The sequence below is a fragment of the Parasteatoda tepidariorum genome, chromosome X2 (genome assembly GCF_043381705.1).
Source record: "Parasteatoda tepidariorum isolate YZ-2023 chromosome X2, CAS_Ptep_4.0, whole genome shotgun sequence".
Classification (NCBI taxonomy): domain Eukaryota; kingdom Metazoa; phylum Arthropoda; class Arachnida; order Araneae; family Theridiidae; genus Parasteatoda; species Parasteatoda tepidariorum.
This window is the reverse complement of record NC_092215.1, coordinates 46,362,251-46,375,956: the sequence shown is the minus strand read 5'-3', so window position 1 is coordinate 46,375,956 and position 13,706 is coordinate 46,362,251. Positions and strand designations below refer to the sequence as shown.

General features: G+C 32.2%; 1 protein-coding gene across 1 annotated transcript in view; it reads left to right on the top strand.

Annotated features, from left to right (window-relative positions):
- LOC107438134 (monocarboxylate transporter 12) overlaps positions 1-13,390 on the top strand; it is a 105,443-nt gene extending 92,053 nt beyond the window's left edge. The window contains exons 3-4 of the mRNA XM_016050333.3: positions 6,119-7,450; positions 11,825-13,390. Coding sequence (XP_015905819.1) covers positions 6,119-7,450; positions 11,825-11,997 — 1,505 coding nt within the window. The 3' untranslated portion in view covers positions 11,998-13,390. The remainder of the gene's footprint in view (positions 1-6,118; positions 7,451-11,824) is intronic.
- The last annotated feature ends 316 nt before the right edge of the window (positions 13,391-13,706 follow it).

The following is a 13,706-nucleotide window of genomic DNA, read 5'->3' as shown; positions in this document are numbered from 1 at the left end:
CAGAAACTATTATCTGTTATGTGGGCTTAGACGATGCTTGAAAAATTTCCTTTGTTGTGTTGGTCATTGAAGTGCAAGACCAACTGCTTCCGGTTCCACGAATCATTTTAAAAAACGGTAAAGAGCTATAAACTAAATTTTTAGATTTTTGAATAATTTTATCAACTTTTCACTTGGTGAAGTTGGTGGAGAGGACCTGTGCTACTCGCTTTTATCCTCTGTGCTTCGAGTTGAGAGGAGTTGAATTCATGGATTGGTTGAGTTGATGATGATGAAGAGCTGAAGTTGTAAGATAATCATGAAAGAGGGTACGCATAGCTATTTCGCTGCTTAGTTTGCTGCTATCGAAGAAATCAAAATTTGGTAGTTCCGTATATCTGTCAGAGAAAAACTCATTACGGAGACACTTTTTTTCCAGGTGATCTGGAAGACTTGGAATTTTTTTTTTAAATCTGGTAAAATGGTATTGATAGAAAAGGTGATTCATTGGGGAGTGAGAGTTAAGGGACCAGAGGCTGAGGTAAAAATATTTTGCTGCTAAAAATAGTCTGTGCGATATTGAAGTAATGCCAGCTTCTTCGTACAGAATAGGGATTGGTGTCCAACGTAGGAGGCCAGTTGCAACTCGAAATCCAGAGTTATAGATTGTTTCAATTACTCAGAGATGTGATTTTTGACTCCGAGAAGAGGATTGGGCTGCCATACTCTAACGTACTTCTGATGATAGCGTTTACTATCTGAATGAGGTAATATGTTCGGGGCCCCCATTGCGTGATAGAGTGCATTAATTTTTCTAAACACTTTTTTTAGGTATTGGAAATGGCAGTAGAAAGAAATATTTAATGTGTAGTAAGTACCGAGAATTTTGAGGGAATTAACTTGGGGAATTTTTTCATTAAAAGATTATATGCCATGGGGGTCACCGGTGACCGGCACTGAGTTTGTGCGTTGCGCCATTGGGGTCACCGATGACAGGCGAAGACAAGATTATTGGAAACACGTAATTCGAGTACATTTTTTTTTTTTAATATTATTATCGTTACTAAACTGGTGTGAAGAAATTAATGCAATATGGAAGACACAAAAATAGTTTTATTTATATACACAGAGATGCCGACTTGCTCCGGACAGCGAATAAATTCTTTCAAGTGGTAGTTTTTTAATTGTGATTCTTGGTTCAATAAATTCAATTCAGTAGATTCTTATCCACCACTATTTCTAAACAATTCGTAGACTTATATAATTCATTACTTTTTTTCAGATATATCATGATAAGCCTTTTAAAAAACTAGCAAAATCTGTGTAATATTTGCAAACTTTTTTTTTCAATAACGGCAGAGACTGAACTTTCGTTCTTCGCCTTAGAAGATGCCGGAAGTGTTGATCATTTATCGTTACCCAGTGGGACGGTAATGAGCAACATTACACAAGCCACACTGCCACAAATGCCCGTTCATAGGGTGTGCCGCATTCATACATTCACACATCAGAAGACAACACAGAGAGAGAAAAACATCCATGACCAGAGCGGGATTCGAACCCACAGCCATTGGCTTCACAGTCAGGCACGCTAACCACTCGGCCAACTGGCCGGCATATTTGTAAACTTAGTTTGCAGTTATTTATAGAGTGGCCAGACGGGCAAGCCACGTAAAATTAGCGTGGCATTCACAGGGATGCTAACTGCTCCGCTTTCTGCAAATGTTTTAATAAATTGGTAGCAAATTGAATAGTAAAACTGAAAAATAAGGATAATTACGCTCACTTTTTAAAATAGTCACCACGAAATCACTGCTTGAACTTGAACTGGTGTTTCTTACGGAGTGTCTGTCAGCGAAGCGGACAAATGTCTCCTTCATATGAGCTTGAGCCCGTGGGCGCCTGTAATGTTGACAATGGAAGAAATCGCATGCAATAAAGTAGCATTTCATATGCTACTTTGAATATTCGATATGTGGTGGTTGAAATAATACTTAAAATTTAAAATGCAGAACTAAAAATTACTTAAATTTCGTCACCACTAGAAAAATATTATTTTCAAAGTGGAGCAAGTTGGCATCTCTGCATTCAACGTGTTAAAGAGAGTTAACTGAATAGGAGGTGAGATACGTTTGTTGGAGAAATTAATAGTTGCACTTGTGGAGGGAGAAATAGCCATTTTCTAGTCGTGGAACCAAGTTTGGATAAAGGTGAGAAGATACTAGAGTAAGATCGGGGATGATAGATATGGTAAGTGATGTGGGCCTAAATGGGTAGGAGTATTTGTGTTTATGATAGTGATATTATTTGACAAGATCCAGTAATAAGAAAAATATCAGCAGTTGGTAAGGACGATACCGATCCGAAGGCAGGGTCTGGACTGAAAACGAGACTGAAATGAGAAAGCACTGGCAGTAGAACTATTTTAATAATAGATAATTTTCGAGAGAAAAAATCTATTCTCGACAATAAACAATTAATTGCTATTAATTATTTTTCGAGGAAGAAGCGATTCAATCTATGTATTGTATCCGCTAAAAAAAAGGTGGTAGCTATGGATATTTTATTATTCCCGAAAAAAGGCTAAAAAGGAAATGTATTTGTTACCAGTTTTACTCTTTTCCATCTTGATATATATGCACTTTCATCCCTCACGAAGATGAAAGGTTATTAAATTTTGGAAAGAAATTGCCCTATCACTGTGGCGCTTAAAAGCTGCCGGGTGAATGGATATGTATGATAGAGATATAAGTAAAAGATATTAATTTTTACTGGATATCTTTATTAAATTATTTTATTAACAAATTTTTTGCACTTATGCAACTAATTTTTTTACATAATAAAACATGACATATTATTATTTTAAAATAATTTATATGAATTAAATTATCGAAAGCGTTATTAAGAACATACTAAGGACTAATTTTTTTTTAAAAAAAGGTTATAATAAATAACAAATTTGAAAAAAATCCTGCGAAATCAATGCAGTAATATTATTTTATTAAAAATTGTTTAGAAAATTCCCAGCTTAATATTTTTCATTTCGAATGAAGAATTTAGTGAAATAGATGTGACTTTCCATTTAGTGAAGACCATGTGACTTTCGAAGAGGTGAAAAAAAAATTTAAATTTCGTAAATACCTTAATACTGTTACTATACTTTGTTAAATAAATTGCATATAAACTCCCTAAAATGTCACTTAGAGCACAAAAATTGTAAGATTCTTCCACAGTAGAAAAAACCGTGGAATAAACTGCACGGAAGAATCTCTTTTCAAACCCGAAGGAAGGTCTCTTCGAACTAAGAAATTGAAGATACTATTTGAAAAGAAGCATCATCAATTATTAAAACAATCATTTTAAGCAATTTATTATCCGGCTTATGGTAATAACTTTCACGTTATTTAATATATCATTTTAAAATAATTGAAAACCAGCAAGCAACAATATGAGAAATGTATAAATTTATTGATTTTCTTAAGAAATTAAAACTGCAGTTTCTTAACAGACCAGTTAAAATATTAATCCAACTTTCTTCACAGTACATACTTATTTAGGAAGAGAAGGATTAATCTATTTCTGCGAAAAAAATTAGATTATTAATATAAAAATGATTATTTTTTAAAAAAAATCATTTTACTTTTTTGTATATGCCAGGATTTCCTAACCATTTGGAAATGGGTTCTTTAAAAGGTGGGGAGCTATTAACCATACTCGAAACTTTGTAACTGTGGAAGCTACCCATTTGTTTTTAGTATAATTTTTGGGCACATAGATTATAATACCCATACACAAAAATTAATTCTGTTCACGCAAACGGTATGCTTCCCAGGGTGTCAATATGTAGGTAAAATTATTTTGTAATCACACTGTATCTACATAATGAAGCGTGAATTCAATGTTTAATTAAGTAAACAGCAAAAATTGGTGGATAAAAAGTGCTTAGAAAAGAGTAATTAAAAGAGCAACTTATACATTTTATTATTTCTTTATACTGTTTTATATTCTTTGCTCAATTTACGATTCGCTACCTGGTGAAATTTATGAAGTTGGAAATATCTTATTAATAATGGTGGTTAAGTAAAAATTTAATTCCAGTATATTGATGCTTGTTGGCATTGTTTGGATTATTCTGATTTCAGGAAACTTGTTATTTTTTACACTTTACTGAATATTCATGAATAACAATGAAAAAAAAACGTTTTAACTTTCGGGCTCAATGTTCTGACTATCCGGTCAGGCAATACTTGTTCCTAAAATATTATAAACCACAGAAAATGCAATACTATTTGATTGACCACGAATCTACATTAACTTTGAGTATGCTTGCACAATTTTTATTTCAAATTAGGTAGACATAAATAAAGTAGGTAAAGGATTATTAGCCTTCGAATAAATCTATAACAAAATAGTTCTGATACAATGTTTGTTTTCCTTTTTACTCTTTGTTGTTGCTGTTACTTATGCCATTTGCCAATACCAGCAAGCCTGCTTGAAATCAAGGGAATTTTTAAGGCAGAGGGTGCGTTTCTTGTTTTTTCAGTGGTGTCGTCTTTGGCCAAGCGTACTAGTTCAGCCACACACACGTCACAGTCCGTTTTATAGGAAGGGCCTCAATAATACCCCATTCATTTTAAAACAGATAACAATTTCTTCATACCCTGATTGTAGCTACTCTGAAAATGTAACACACTTTATCCACTCAGCTTTTCCTTTTTATGGTACCTAAATTAACTTAATATATTTTTTACTATGCCCAACTTGACAACTGAAAAGGACCTGTAAAAATTCCAGCTTTAAGCGTAGCTGAATATTCCAGATAAAAAACTTGATAACTACTTTTTAAAAAATTATGTTAATTATATCATTCCATCGCATTTTTTAACCAGCTCTAATCATAGACCAATTCCCATGTCAAAAAAAAAAAAAAGCTTGCTGCCAAAATAACTAAAGGAAAGCTGGAACTTGTTTTAAAAATTGGGGTTCCGGCACAATATTGAAACCTGACGTTTGCGGCTTGGCAGGCTTAAGCATCACCTCCTACATCAAGAAGCCTCCACACGGTCTTTCATAAGTAGTCCGCGCAGACTGTTTAAAAAGTGAACCAGTTGTGCGCATGAACCCAAAACCTTTTATAAAAGTAATTGAGAGAAATTGATCATATATATTTGAGAATTGAACCTGTAGTGGTTTGACAAGTGAGTAAGGCAAACCAATAATATTCATAAATAAAACAAATTTTTAGTCATATATTTGCTACCACTTTCTTATTTTAACTAGATTTTGTATTAAGTGACTCGTTCGGAAAGTGGATAGCCTTCACAGTGGTCTGATCGGACTACCTATAAAAAACCGTGTGGAGGCTTTCAGTTATAGGAGGCGTTGGCTTAAGCCACTATCTGAGTATACTTAGGAAGAGAGAAAGTCAAAAACTGGAGAAAAAATTAAATATTCCTATATAGACCATTGAGTTATTGTTTACGATGATGTTTTTTATACTCTGAATCGAATGACACAAAGCCAAGTTGATGGGACTAATAGTTCATAAGTTATAGTTGATTTTGTAAGTATCAAGCGTAAGAAAGTACAAAGTTTGATTACAACTATTTGCACGCCTGAAATACATATCTATAGACAATTGAGTTATTATTTCCTTTGTAATTTTCTTACTCTGAATCGAATTGGATCATATCAAAATCTATGGGATGAATAGTTTTGTACTGATACTTACCTTAATAACTAATATTACTATATGATGCTCAAGCGTACCTTTTCTTTGGCATCCTCTCATTGTCAATAAATTTATGATGGCGGCTAAATCTCACCTCTTTGGAGGGGACAAACTTAAATTGCGGTCAGTATAGGGCCTAAATCACCTTTTTTTAAAAACAATATCCAGCTTTCTTTTAATTACTCCCATATTCAATTATTTAGGAAATGACCCATTTTAGCATACCTTTGTAATTTTAATTTTAATTTATGAAAAGAAAGGTATGCTTTGAAATACGTTATCTTCATCTCCAACAATTCGACTCATAAACAGTAGGCAGGCAATTAATTTTGAACCTCGGCTATTCGTAGGTTAAAATTTGACAACATGAAATTAATGTAAACTAATAGAAAATTTTTATGATTTTAGGTATAGCATTGACTTGTACTTTCACTCCTGGTATTACAATGATAGCCAAATATTTCTACCAAAAAAGAGGTTTAGCCAATGGACTTACAATGGCTGGTAATGCCATAGGTGGTATAATTCTACCATTGATTGCCACTGAACTTATTTCCGTATATTCTGTTCGAGGTTGTTTTCTTATAATGGGAGGTCTGATTCTTCATTCTTGTGTTGGAGCGTCATTATGGCAACCAGTTGAGTGGCATCAAAAGCATCTGCCAACAATAGTTCCTAGTATAAAAGACAATTCTGAAATAGAACCACTTCAAGCAGAAGACTCTTGTGGAGAAGACACACTTTGTTCAGATGAGGAATATAGAGATAATTCTATTCAAGATGATATTCCTAATAAAGATATGTTAAGTGAAAATATTCACTTTGAGTCAGGACTTGATTTATCTTTGGACAATTCACTTGCTTTAAAATTAAATAGCCCAGAAATTGTAATTGGTAGAAAGAACAGTGAACTATATTCTTCTGGACCTAACATGCACATAAGTGCTTTTTCTCCTAAAACTTTAAATGATCGATTAGTGAGAGGTGGATCTTCTCCTCATTTAGCAGATATTTCAAGAAAAAATGATCGAACTTATAATTCTTCTGTAAGCACAGAATCCTTGCCAAATTTATTAGGCTTAAATCCTAAGCTTCTGAACTCGAGAGCCTCATCCTTTATGTACTTGAGCTCATACAGTTTTGGTCCTACTACTGGTGCAATTCTAACTAAAGAACACTTTACTAGCGCTGACTCTAGTGAGACTCTTGAAAAAACATGTGATGTTGCGAAGCCAAAGAAGTGGAAATTCTCACCTTGCCTTAAGAAACTGAACATTGATAAATCAATATTTGAAAATAGCCGATTTTACATAATGACGGTGACATTGTTTTTTCATGCCCTTGGGTATCCAGGAACTCAAATTTTCCTTCCATATCGTGCTACAACTCTTGGTCTTTCTCAAGGTGAAGCTGCATCTTTATTGTCTGTTTTAGCTTTTACTGATCTTATCGGCCGAATATTCTGTGCCTGGATATCTGACTTTCAGTTTTGTCCTAGAAAATATTATTTCATCGGAGGCCTTCTTATGTCGGGAGCTTTTGCTTTTACTTTACCATTTTGCAAAACTTACATCACTCTAATGGCTGCAACTTCTGCCTTAGGATTTTGCTGTGGTGCCTATATTGGCCTGGTAGTAGTTATGTTTGCTGATGCTTATAGTCCAGAAAAAGTAGCACTGGCTTATAGTATATCAGTAGTATCTGGAGGATTCATGTCTTTAAGTGGCCCACCTCTCATGGGTAAGTAAGCAGTAATTATTACCTCTCCTGGGTTATAATTTACATGAAAAGAAAAAAAAACTGGACGCAAAATTAAATTTTTTAACTTATTTTAGAAAGAATTAACTTATCTATGACAACCAAAAATTTTATTAATAGTTATAATATGTATTTCCTAGAAAGAAATTTCACTAGAAAATACTGGCTTTATAATTAGGAAAAAAAACTAGCAATCATGAATAATTTATTTCTCCCGGAATAAGTTGGAATCAAATAATTTTGCTACCAGACTTCTCGTTTTTTATGTTAAGTAACAGTTCTATTCTATAATATTTTCAAAGATGGTTGCAAAATTATCTTATTTTAAGGATTTATTTTACAAAACGAACTATTCGTATTCAGCCAATAAGCAGCTTAAAGAAAAATCAGAAAGAAAAGAAAAAAAAACGTGAACATAAGAGAGACAGAAAAAATTAAAAGTGATGTAGGAGCGTAGGATTATATACTATACCCAACTCCTACAAGAGACAGCATATTACACATTTAAATATTAGAGAAAGAAGACAGTGTGCAAAATAAAAAAAAATATCACCCTGAATAACTTTCATTCTATTGATCGGATTTTCTCAATCTAAGTATCAATCGTAATGGTTCCTGGGGTTGACTTCTAATATACTAATTAATTAGTATTTAACTAATTGCAAATTTCTTCCATTTAAGAATTATTAAATTATTACAAATGAGCTAAATTCAGTACAAGGAATTTCGCGAATAAATGCATTTACTTAAAAATACTAAGCATAGTGATGAATACAAATTTATTAAAATTTATTTTATTTTCAAAATTTTACTGCCACTTTTTTTAATTTTCTAAGGACTGTACGAACCCCGCGCTTGACACAAGAGTCTTGACACTCGTCAGTGCCTTGTTAAACGAGTTTTTTTTTTTTCAAAATTATAAAAACTGTTGTATATATGAAGATCTAGGTTTACAATTTTGAGATAAGTAACTAACCACCTTACTAAATTTTTCGTATTATAGCTTCTAATTTTTATCTGAAAACATGTAACTGTGATTTCTTTTCAAAATTTAAGCATTAATAAAATATCTACTTAATTAAAACTTTAATGTACTACTACTCTTCTTATAATACGTAGCACATTTTGCCTGATTGTCGGATAAAAAATCGTCTTTAATGAATTAATGGGTAAAATGTTATTTCATTTACAACATCCAATGCATTCATAACGTCTATTTTAAATTTTAGTTACATGCTTTTCTCTTGAAGTTATTACAACAGATAATTGACAGATGACGCAATTAGCGACAAAATACCAGAAGTAATTGATGGCATGCCTTATACATAATATTATAGCCGTTAACTTGTAATATTTTTATAGCTGTCATTTTTCTTAATAATTAATCATGAGACCATTATTTGAGTTTACCATAATGTTTGAAGAAGCTCATTATTTTGTCAGGTAATGATTCTGGGCGTTTCCAACTAACACGTGCGTCCTTGGCATAATGACAGTTTTACGGGTTATATATTATTTGGTTAAAGTGAGCATTCGTTGTCCGCAGACTATCTCAAGATTACTCGTACTTAAACCACGTGACCACTTTTATGTCTTTTTTTTCTTAAATTTTTAATTGAAAAAAAAGCGTATAGCGTATCCATTAAACCACCACCACAAATATAACAAAGATATAAAAAATGCTTCTGAGAAAAGTAATAATTCCAGGATGGCCACAACTAGGAAAAATTTAGAAAGTGGTGACAAAAAAAAATCAGTTTTAAAGGTTTTAATTTCATAGGAATTAAGTTAGGCAGTTTTAACATCTTTTTAGACTTATTTTAATTTGGCCATACGCTTTATTTGCTAGGATTAAGTAAAAATAACTTGCTTCTCTAATACTTGTCTGCTCCTTTTTAAATTTTTTCCGGTTGATGGCCACTCTGAGTACATACGTGTTTAAACCATGCTGATATTCCTTTGTGTTACATGCCACTTTAGCTTTCTTAAAACATTTTAGTTAAACTTCAGATTAAAAGATAAATATTTTTAATATATTATGAAAGAAATTCCCATCTTGTTTCTAGATGTAATTGAAAAACTCAAACTACTATATTTTATTTTTTTGAAGAGAAAACACGCCAGACTCATAGTGTGAGATAACAAGAAAAACACCTTTATACAAATAAGTGATGAAATTAAGTGGACCTTTTATTCATTTAATAACCATGAGTTTAAAAATACAACAATTGAAAGATTTCAAAGCCTGATACATAATTTGATATTATTGAAATATGTTCGATGTTCAAGATAAATGATAACAATGAAATAATAGAGTTACCAATTTTTTTTAAGCGATGTAAAAAATGCCTGTTTTTCTCCGTTATGTACAACTTTAACTTTGTTAAGATACTGAGCCTTATCTTCAGGTACTGTGCCTTATAAGGTACTGTACCTTATAAATACCCTATCTGGCCAAAAGTATCTAGACACCTCTGTGGTAGTCAAGGAATCCAGAGCCACATATGTTAATACGATACTGGTCTTCTATTAACCCGTTGAATGCCACGCAAATTTTAAGTGGCTTGCCCATCTAACCACAACGGTAAATAACTACAAACTAAATTTACAAATATTAGATAGATTTTGATAGTTTTTTGAAAAGTTTAGCATGACATATCTGAAAAAAGTGGTGAATTATATAAACCTTCGAATTGTTTAGAAATAATGGTGGATAAAAATCTACCGAATTGAATTCATTAAACCAAGAATTACAATTAATAAACTACCACTTGAAAATATTTATTCGCTGTCCGGAGCAAGTTGGCATCCCTGTGTATGTAAATAAAACTATTTTTGTGTGTTCTATATTGCATTAATTTCTTCAAACCATTTTAGTAACGATAATAATATTAAAAAATTAAAAATTTACTCGAATTGTGTGTTTCTAATAATTTTGGCTTCGCCAATCACCGGTGACCCCAATGGCATTCAACGTGTTAAGCACAGGTGACAGCCTGCATACGTCTGGGGAGAATTTTCACAAGTTTTTGATAAGTGGGTGATTTGTTGAGATTGATCGGTTTGTTTGGTTACGTAATCCAGAGATACCTACTTGCTCCGGACAGTTAACATAGATTTTCGATCGGTAGTCTGTTAACCCCTTGGGGACGGGTGATTCAGAAAAGCATTCGTGCAAAATCAGAATCAAGTTGCAATTAAATAAAAAACGGTAACTTAAATGTAGTCGTTGCTGATTTGACAGACTTACTTTGCTTTTACTTTAATTATTGTTAGTTTAAACATATATATAATCAATGTTAATTCAAAGTATAACTAAATAGTTTTATTTTGAACAAAGTAATGGTGAATTAAATAAATCAAACAATTATAACTCCGCCCACAAATAAACTGCTAAAGAAATACTTTGATTACCAGTTTTATATTTTTACCCTGATTGATACGGTCTTATGCTGTCACGTATTTGTGACAGTCGGCGCGAAAGGGTTAATGTATGCATACCTGCCAACTTTTAATCCCTTCCATTATGATTTTTCCCAGTGGTATTGAAATGGAATTAAAATTTCAATTTTAAGCAAAAAATACGCTGTATTTGAAAAAAGCTTAAGCTGACGACCCTGGTAGTAACACATATTAATATATATGCTCAATTTTTTTACAAATAGTGGTGATCAAAATCATTTAAAAATTAAGTTTTTAAAAGTAAAGAAAATATATATTTACTACCACTTTAAATATAAAAATAAAATTTTACGCCAAATGCGTAAAAGTTGGCAGGTATGTGTATGATTCTCGGTTTATTTAATTCGAATTCGAAGGATTTTGATCGCCACTATTTCTAAATAATTCAAAGTCTTATAAGATTCGCCACTTTATTACAGCTGATTCGTGTTGAGCCCTTTAAAAAGTTGACAAAATTAACCGAAAATCTGCGGAATAATAAAAATCTATAACTGCCAATTGTTTTTAACGGATGTAATTTCTAGATTAAATTGCCTCTTCACCGTGATAAATTTCCTTACAGTGAATTGTTATTGTTGGGAATAGATTAACTCCTCCTGAATATTATCTAATATTGAAATAGTTCTTCTACCAGTATTTTCTCTTTTCCCGTACCAGTATTTTCACTTTTCCTGGCGTGAACGTGTTAATCTCACCTGCCCTCAAAAACAAGCTCTCTCTCTCTTAATGAACTCAATTCTCATTCTGACATTTTCATTATTTAAGCAGATAAAGGTGGACAAATTGTTATTCTCAATCTGATCTGATTACTATAACCGGAGTATTCAAAGTGTTAACATATTACATTGACATAAATAGCAATTTCAGTAACTAATTTTATTTTTTCTTCACTAGGATATGTCTTGGAGACAACAAGCAGTTATTTAATATGCCAAATCATACTTGGTTCTGCCCAAGTTGCTGCAGCTTCTGTTTGGCTCGCAGAACCATGGTTTCTTCGATGGGAGAAAAGGCGCAAAGCTGAGCGAGAGAGTGCCAATTCACCTGAAAAACAACAACTTGTTTAAAATCTGTGAGAAAAATAACAAGCAGGTGGATTGCATCCTGAAGAGCAATCTCTTGATCGTAGTTCTTGATAGACAACGAGAAGAATTACAGAGTGATTAGTTTAAAAATATAAAACTTAGTCTAAAGGATAGAAGAGAACTTAAATTAAAATTTTCAATTCTTTTGAAATTGTACTAAACTCTTGATTGTACATGATAATCGGTGGCAAGACTACCATGAAAAAGTAAATTCCGTGTGTAATCCACAGATTCAGTCCGAGTCCGTTACAGACTTGAGACTGGTAGTTTACAGTATTTTTCGAGCATTTTATGTGTTAAAAATAGTTTTTCTTTTGTGAAAGGAAAGCTTGCAGATTATGAGCTCCAAATCTTCTCTAAACTGCATAGAAACGCTGACAAATGATCGGGAGTTTATTGTATGACCAACAAGTTTAGCTAAAATTTAAAGATCTATTGTGATCATCTTTCTTAAATTCAAATTTAAAAATATCTCTCACATTTATGAATTGACTCTTTTAACAAAGAAAATTTTTAAGTTTAAAACAAATGCTATATTTTTATCAGTTGATTTTCCAGACTTCAACCCCTTCCTTCTCACTCCCGTGAAAATGACGAGGTGAGGTTTCGCCCTCTATTTCTCGCTCCCGTGATATTGACGGGCTGGAGTGTTCAGTAGTAACGCTCCAATAAGAATAAAACTAATTAATTTCTTTTACCCGAAAAACATTTTATTTCTCATTTTACACACCAGATGGCAGTACCAGGATATTTTTAAAGTAATTGTAGATAGGATATTTTTAATCAAATACGTAATACAAATACAAAAGCCAAAAAATAGGCACTTTTATGGCTGTTTTCTTGAAAATTAACCGATCGGTAAGGGGTTAAAATGAAATTACAAAACTACAAACACTAAAAGCAACAACATTTATTTTAAAATTACTAGTTACGCATAAACATTGCAACTTTTTAACGGACGCGGTTACATTTTTAAAAAAATCACTACAAATATATACTAGTTTAGGGAAGGTTTTGAACATTTATTTTACAACTTTTTGAATGCGGAAATGTTATGTCTAATAACTTAATTAGATTAGTATGTAAAGTTTAAACTTCAAGCTTTGTTTACCACAAACATTTTGATATAAATTTTTAAAAAAACTGAATAGAATTGAAAATTACAATTTTCATGTTCTCTTTTACCTTTAATACATTTTCCTTATGAATGGTGGTCTTTCAGCAATTTATAGTATTCCAAAACTCAAAAAATCAAGAATCAAAATTCTTTATCGAAATTGTGATATTTGTAATATTTATTTTTCTAAATTTAAATAATGTATTGTAAATAGTTTAAAAAAATCAGCAAATAAAATATTTCATAATGTAGTAAAAACTTTATATTATTTATAATATTTTAAGCCATGTGATATTGCACATGGTTGATCAGTGATAAGCAAAATCATGTTGTTGTTGTCTTTGGCCATTAAGACAGAGAGGTCGCGATTCTTGTTTTCCTGCGGCGAAATCAATGGCCAGGAATTCAACTTCTGCCTCAACCATATATCCCGTCCGTGTTAAATGGTGGAAATACATTCATTCACCGATCATAATTTTGACCTGAACCAGAGAACGATCTATCTCCAATTCAGTACTCCCATAGGTATATACCGGACAAATTTAGCGAGCACCAGTCACCATGTACTACACGG